The sequence below is a fragment of the Notamacropus eugenii genome, chromosome 2 (assembly GCF_028372415.1).
Source record: "Notamacropus eugenii isolate mMacEug1 chromosome 2, mMacEug1.pri_v2, whole genome shotgun sequence".
In the NCBI taxonomy this organism is placed as follows: domain Eukaryota; kingdom Metazoa; phylum Chordata; class Mammalia; order Diprotodontia; family Macropodidae; genus Notamacropus; species Notamacropus eugenii.
This window is the reverse complement of record NC_092873.1, coordinates 87,361,657-87,369,647: the sequence shown is the minus strand read 5'-3', so window position 1 is coordinate 87,369,647 and position 7,991 is coordinate 87,361,657. Positions and strand designations below refer to the sequence as shown.

The following is a 7,991-nucleotide window of genomic DNA, read 5'->3' as shown; positions in this document are numbered from 1 at the left end:
GGACCTTTCATGAGGAATCATACATGGCTGGAAGCAGGCCACTCAGAGCTCCACATTGTGCATCATAAGAAGGCAGAGAATATCTGCTAATGCTCTGTACAAGCCCATGAAATTCTATCAAAAAATGAGCAAGGTTATGATAAATAGGATCTCTCCTTTTAATATATACTTCTCCCCTACTCCAAACCTATTGCTTTCCTCATTCTCCTCCTTTTTTATATCTCCCTTCATTCACCTCTCTTTTTTATATCCCGTGTGTAAAACCTTTATCCCTGCTTTCTTTACCTGAATCCAGTTCTTACTATCAGTGACCACTAGAGCAAGAATCCTCTCTGCCTTCAGTGCTGCTCCCAAAGAGATTGTTTTTTTTTTTTCCTATCCCTGTGGACCTTGGAGTATGATACTTCTACTTTCCTTTTTATGGTAAGTTCTTGTGTTAGAAACACTGTTCCTGGTCAGTCTTACTGAGCTGAATATTAAAAGAAGGTTATTGCATGTGGTATGGATATAAGGCACACAGTGTAATTACCAAGACATTCACAGCATATCACAGAATTACAGAATACAGGTTTCCCCCCTGGTTTTAAGTATAAATCCTATTGATATTTATTTGTTTATAGATACTCTTGAGCAGATAAACAGGTCAATCTATCAACCAGATGTGTAAGTATCCTCATTAATGCTCCATCCTATTCTATGAGCAATGGAGAAAACAGAAGTGTGAAGCATGATTTCAGCCTCAAAGACCAAGATGGAACAATAGCAAATAATGCAATGCAAAATATAATTAATTGTTAAATCATGAAGTGTGGTTTTGTAAAAGCTGTAGGATTCCAAAATTTAGTGGTGGCTAGAGTAGTCAGGAAATGCTTCAGGAAGCAAGTGGAATTGCACCTGGATCTAGAGGGATGGGTAGGATAAGTGGACTGAGACAGGAAGGGAAAATTCCAGGCAAGTGGACTCCATGATCAAGGGCACTAAGATGGGAATTAGTACAAGGAGTTGGGCATGGGTGAGAATGAGAGCAGTCTGATGAAAACAGAGATGTGTGTCAGGCAGCAATGATTTAGGTAGGGTAAGGTAAGATAATGATGGGAGAGGGCAGGCACTGCACCCAGGTCAGACTTGATAGGATGGCAAATATGGAGTCATTGAAAGTTAACATCAGTTATGTTATTGCCTAGAAATTCAAAATGCTTGAATTGTATTAAATGGGAAGGTGATTGGTTTATTAGGTCTGATCCCCTCTGTGACCCAAATTCTTGTTTCCAACTTCCTCTCTGAGAGGATTCTAGATGCCATATCAATCCATCAATGGACAGCGGATGGTCTTTTCCCCAGGTCCCTGTACTGTTGCTGGTTCCAGAGAAGCTGTGAAAACGTGGATATTGGTACAGCCTCCTCGGGTAATTCTCACCCAAGGATAAAGTCAGGGTAGATATCAACCCTCATCTCCTAGTTCTCAATAAATTACTTTGGTAACTCTTTAAGATTTAAGAACTCCTCATCTCTAAGCCGTAGTGATCTCATCCAGCCCTACCAAGAACTCAGAAGCCTATGTATATGTAACAGCATCAAATAAGGAAGTTACTCCATTTTACCAGAATTAATTTATTTATTTAATCTGTCAGGCACTGTGCTGGGTCTGAAGATACAAAGATAACAAAAACAAAAGCCTCAAAACAGTCTCTGTCCTAAAAAACTTTACTCATTGGGGATGGGGAGGGTCAGGGATGGGGAAAACCACATACATAGGGAATAAAATATAAAGGATATACAAAGTAATTTCTACGAGAGAGAGCACTAGCAACTGGTGATTTCAGGATAGGGTTTTGTAGGAGAGGACATGAGCTGAATTATGAAGGAAGCTAGGATTCTATGAGACAAAGGTGAGGGGGAAGGCATTCTAGGCACAGGGAACAATCTATGCAAAGACATGGAGACTGGACATGAAATGTTGATCAGAGATTAAATGTCTTGTATAAAGAACAGCAAAAAGACCTCTTTGGCTGCAAAGTAAAGCCCATAATGCCAATTGTGAAGGCCTTTTAAATCCAGAGGAGCTTGTATTTTATTTTAGGGGTGGCAGTTACTAGAATTTCTTGAAGAGTTCAAGAATATGGTCATACTTGTGATTTAGGAGAATTTCACAACTGTGTGGAAGATGGATTAAAGGGGAGAAAGTAATTTAATTGCAGTCATCTAGGTTAGAGATGACAAAAGCCTAACCCAGTGTGTAAGCCATGTGAGTAGCGAGAAGGGGACTGAAACAACATATGTTGTGGAGATAGAATCTTCAAGACTTGGCAACTGATTGAATGTGAGGAATGAGGGATACAAAAGAGCAGAGGATGATTAGGATTATGAATCAGGGTGACTGGAACGATGCTAGTGCCCTTAACAAAATAGAGAAGTTAGGGAAAGGAGAAGTGGTGGGGAAAAGTTAATGTACTCTGCTTTTGGACATATTGAGTATGAAATGGTTATGAGATATACAGTAGGAATGTCCAATTTGCAGTTGGTGATGTTGGAAACTACAGCTCAGTAAGAAATTAGGGATAGATATTTGTATCTGTATCATCTGTATAGAGGTGATAGTTGAACCCAGGGAAGTTGGCATGATGAGTAAGTTTACTCACCTGAGGAGAATATCAGAACTGGAAGAAGGGGATCCCTAGACATGAATCAACCTAGAGGGTCTACAGGGATATTAGAGACCAGACGAACTCTTTGGCCTTATAAAAGGATGAGATTAAGGGGAAGTCAGCAAAGGGAAGGTACAGGTGGAATCAATCAGAAGTCCAGGCAGTTAAATGGAGGGATGAATAGACAGAGGAGATGCTCAAACAGGTGACAGAAGGCTGTATCTTCAGTCAGACCAAGGTCAGGGACAGGGAGCTGGGCTCTTCTTGTGTTCCTCCTCATTCAGAAAGTTGTTATCTGCAGTAAGAGATGATTTATAGAACAGTCTCTGTTCCCATGGGAATTCCCCCAACACCTCCACCACCATTCCTATTGTGATTCCTTATTCTCCCCATCATCATAGGATTAATTTTTCTTTTACTCTTACCTCCAAGTCTCCCTAGTTCCTCACTCCCTTTCTCTCAGGTGATTTACAGAGGCCCTTGATGTTGGAACCTATTGCTGGAACGCATGCCTCTGATTATAAGGATGGTGCCCACAATGATGCCCACCAGGCCCACTGCCAGACCAAGGGCACAGACCACAGTTTCTGTTGTCTCTGGCACTGGGGATGGAATCTGGGGTTCTGAGGAGAAAAAATAAACATCGAGCAAGAGGAATGTTATCTTTGAGATGTAGAGAGTACAGGAATTCAAATTCTTGGAGGAAGGTATTATTGGGATACTTTATTAATATAGGACACTTTATTCATATAGGAAAGGCTATTTGTGGGAGGAAAGCTACACAGGACTAGTGGATCCTTGGAGGGAAACAGGGAAAAAGGGAGAGACAAGAAAAAGAGGAGTTACAGTAATATATCTATAGAAATAATTTTATCATTAGCATTCAAAATGACCCTGTGTAGATCAGGAGATAACACTATCTCTGTCTTACAAAGGAGGACCCTTAAGCACAGACAAATTAATTTCCTTGCCAAAGATCATATAGCTGGTTGGTGGAAGGGACAAGATTAGAATTCAGCTCTTTAGATTTCTAGTCCAGAGTTATTTCACTTTACCAGGACAAAAGATTCATACCCCAGTGCTTGAGGAGTGGCTGCTCCAAGCCCCAGTGCTCCACTTTGCAGTCATAAAAGTCCTCTGTGTTGGGGAGAAAAGTGAGGTAGTAGAACTTGCGGAATTTGTGGTCAGGCCGAGAGTAGAAGTCTGTCTCAGACACACCAGTGGTGATCACCTGGCCATTACGAAGCCACTTGATGTTGACCACTGGAGGGAAGATGTTGTCCACCAAGCAGATGAGTACGTTTGGCTGGCCCAACTCCACAGGACTCTCTGAGAACACAGTCACTTCAGGGGGCACTGAGAACAGAAAGGGGAAGTGCTCATCTAAGGGCTTTCATACCCCATTGAGCCCTTTAAATAAGACTGATTCTGAAAACTCTTTCTCCAGGGTTTCATTTTGTAACCCCTTGCCTGTTTCCCCATCACCTCTGTTAATGCTGCTCTGTACAGGGAAAAGGCCTATGAAGACAATCTGCATGAATGCTGGGACAGGAGGCCTACTATGGAGGCTGGGAATGTGTCAGGATGACCCACAGGGCCTGGGTGGCATGATGAATGAAATATGGAGAGAGGAGGTCTGGGATGGCCTGATGACTTCTGGTGCTAGCCATGATGGCAGAGTGCTCTAAAGTCAGTGAGGAACCATAGGAAGTGTAGCCAGGGAAACAGAGTAAGGAAAGTGATCAATACCACTGATGGCCCTGCTTCTGTTGGAGCGCTTGATCAGGATGTCCAGGTTGTACTTGCATGTGGCTTTTTCACGCAGCCCTCCCTGAGGGTCAAAGCTGCTAAAATGGCTAAACTCTGGAAGCCGCCACACAGTCTCCTTCTTCTGCAGGTCTACGTAAAACAGCTCGTCCTCATCAAATTCCTGTGTGTACTGGCCTGAGGACTCATAGGACTGGTATACACCTGTGCCGTAGATCCCCACATGGTCAGCTGAAAGATGGATATACAGGGGAGAAAATTTAAAAAAAACTGGATTACACTTGTGATCACAACATACCAAGGACCCAAGTTCTGGGATGAGGACATGAGGACAGGTGTTTACCACAGCACCTGAACCAGACAGGTGTAGATGATAAGAAACCCATCGCCTGGGGACAGGCATAAATCATGTCCCAATGACTTGGGGCAGTTGTTAAGAGTTCTGGGCCTAGTGATTAATCAGGAAGACCTGATTTCAAATCCAGCCTCAGACACTAGCTGTGTGATTCTCAGAAAGTCATTAATCCATTTGACCCAGTTTTCTCAACTATTAGACCTACCTCCTTGGATTGTTGTGAGGATCATATTTATAAAAGTGCTGAGCAGAGCACCTGGCCCATTGCAGGTGTTATATAAATGCTTATTCCTGGTCCCTTCCCTCTTTTGCTCTGGATCCTTCAATCCTGTGTCCCATATATCTCCTTTCTTTTCATCCTATAACATCCTATTATGGCTTATTTGGATGATATTTCTCAGTAGAGTGCAAGTCAGAGGGAGGACACATTGGGTGGAAAACTAAGGAGCAAGGTATTAGTCCTCAAAAAATCTGTCTTTTATGTCTTCTGTGCACATAGAGCATTTCACTGGTCATTACTGAAGACTTCTCAAATAGAGCTCAGAGTCCACTAGAGGGATATGCCTTCAACCCAGAAATGATCCATGAGTGGGGAATGGCTGAGGTGGGGCATGAAATGAAACTCAAAACAAAGAAAAAGTTGGAAATTGAATACTAGTTATGTGCTCTTGCCCACCTGTTTCCATGTTGGGCCTCTTTTTCAGGACTGGTGGCAGAATGTAAGGCCATTTAGAAATTAAGTTTAGCTACCCTCCTGTGCCCTACTTTCCTAATCTCAACCACTTCATATCTATCTGCCCCTTAAGAGCCTGGGATGAGTTTATGACACAGTCCTGGCCTCCCTGAGGGAATGAAATCCCATAAGTCAAAAATATTAAGTAACCTCAGGACCCACAGGAAGGGACCTGTAGGGCGTCTGTCTCTCCAATCTGCTTTACTGACATCTCCCTCCCCATCCCTCTGTTTCCCTCCCTCCCTTCTGCCATCAGGGACTTTTGTCCCAAACTTGCCTTCAATGGACTGAGAAGTTCCTTGGGGACTCAGCAGCACAACCAGGGACAGGGTCCTTAGGATCAGCACTCTGCTGGCAGCCATTCTATCAGGAACTTATCAGTTACTAATAGCCCCAAGTAAAGAGATACAAAGCAGGGAGACAGATATTAGTTAGAAGGCAAGGGGTAGGGCAAAACTTCATAGGGAGGAGCCAAAGCCTGAATCAGCTACTTGCAAACCAATTAGAAAAATCTCTTCAGCTGACCTCCCTGTTGCTGGGTAAAAAGGTACTGGAAGAGACCTGTAGGGCAATTCAGGAAATTCACTTTGCCTAGCTAGCCCTTATCAAGCAATAATCCAACTAATTTATAAGCATGTATTAGTTGCCTACTGTATGCCAGGCACTGGAGACAGAAAGACCAAAGTCAATCAATCTTTGTCTTTAAGGAGTTTACATTTTACTAGAGGAGAAACAACACAAGTAGGTAAAAATATATTTCCAGAAGAAATACAGGGCAATTTGTGAGGTGAGAGTGGCATAAATATGGGGGTGGTGGGGGAAGGTTATCAGGAAATGATTGATACAGGAGGTAATCCTAGAACTTTGAAGTGATTCTAAAAGTTTTCCACCTTATAGGGGTAGTAAAGGAGAGCATTCAAGGCATATGGGATAGACAATTTGGAATGGAGGGTATTAGAGACAGTAAATAAGCTGGTTTGGCTGTACCATACAGTGTGTGAACTGAATAATGTGAAAATTCTACTGAAAGGGTAGAGTGGAGCCATACTGTGAAGTGTTCCAAATGCCAAATGAGGAATTTGTAACTGATCCAAAAGAAATGGGAAAAGTCTAGTGCTTCTTGCTACATGGCACAATGGAGAGAGCACTGGGCTCAGAATCAGGAAGTTCTGAGTTCAAACTAGCTGTGTGAGTCTGGACAAGTCATTTAACTACTGTTGGCAATCAGTTCCTTATCTGCAAAATGGGGACAAACTGGAAAAGGAAATGGCAGACCACTCCAGTGTCTTTGCCAAGAAAATCTCAAGGACAAGTCCATGAAGTGAAAGCCAGACCCCACTGATCAACAGTACTTCTTGAACCGGGAATGACATAGTCCCATGTGCCTTAAAAATAAATATTTGACAAGTGTGTGAAGCAACCTTGAGAATGTAAAACTACAGGTGACAATACAGACAAAACAACCTGAGAACCTAGACCTGTTTGTATGAGAGTCCTCTGTCCAACACACTTGAAGTGCACTATAAATTGAGGAATCAAATTCATACAATCAATATTTACTGGGAATGTAACAGTCACATAAACATAAGAGCCCTGGGAATGGCAGCATCCCATACACCACCAGTCTTCCTTATATTTGGCCCAAGACTTCACATCCATAGTTAGGGAAGTAACTCCTGTGGAGAAGTGGTCTGCCATCTCCATCAAGAGATGACAGTCTACCAACTGTCCTCCCAGAGCAGGCAAGTCAGCTTAGCTGAAACAGCCAGGCACTCTGAGGGAGGGAAGCAGCATGTGCCAGGCAAATCAAACTACCATCACCACCTTGACCACCATTTCTCCTCTGACACTGAAAGAAACAGTCCAGGACCCTGAACCCAAGAGCCTCAGGAATAGCAAAGTTTCCAGCTTTGTGTCCTCCCTCATCATCCTGGGAAGGTGTCACCTGGCAACTACTCTTGAAGGTGCCACAACCACATCTTTTGAAGGTCCAGAAAAGAAAGTTCTTGATGCCAAAGTCCTTAGCACTCTCAAATGATTCAACATCAAAAACTAATCTGGGAGGAGGTCGTAGGGTGTAGCTGGTTCCTAGGGATTGATGGCTGAGGAGGGACTGAGGTGGTAATGAGGGAGGCATGAGACCTGGAGAAGGCCATGGATGGTCCCAGTTATTTTAACTAGAATATTGTTCAAGCAACATTTTCCCCATTTATATTAGAATGCATGTAAGGTTGTCTTGTGTTCTAATTAAATACCATGTGCTTGAAGGTGAAAGAACTTACATTTCTGCTTACTAAGGTGCCCAGACATAGTCAAATTTATATTTGCATGATCTGATCATTGAGTGGCTGTGGCTCACAAGGCTGTTGTTGAAAATGTCTTCATTTAACAAAAGATTAATAAGTATTTATCCAATAATAGATACATGCTTAATTATTAGGCATGACTTTCTATTCAGTTTTACTTAGTAACCCAGTTTATCACACTTTAT

The 7,991-nt window shown here is 42.6% G+C and overlaps 1 protein-coding gene across 1 annotated transcript; it reads right to left on the bottom strand.

Annotated features, from left to right (window-relative positions):
• Positions 1-1,595: 1,595 nt before the first annotated feature.
• LOC140525890 (H-2 class II histocompatibility antigen, A-F alpha chain-like) lies at positions 1,596-5,960 on the bottom strand. Its single transcript, XM_072641655.1, has 5 exons — positions 5,778-5,960; positions 4,395-4,643; positions 3,720-4,001; positions 3,071-3,268; positions 1,596-2,940 (listed from the first exon to the last, which is right to left on the bottom strand). The coding sequence occupies exons 1-4, from the start codon at positions 5,860-5,862 to the stop codon at positions 3,114-3,116; spliced, it is 771 nt and encodes a 256-aa protein (XP_072497756.1). The 5' UTR covers positions 5,863-5,960; the 3' UTR covers positions 1,596-2,940; positions 3,071-3,113.
• Positions 5,961-7,991: the final 2,031 nt, after the last annotated feature.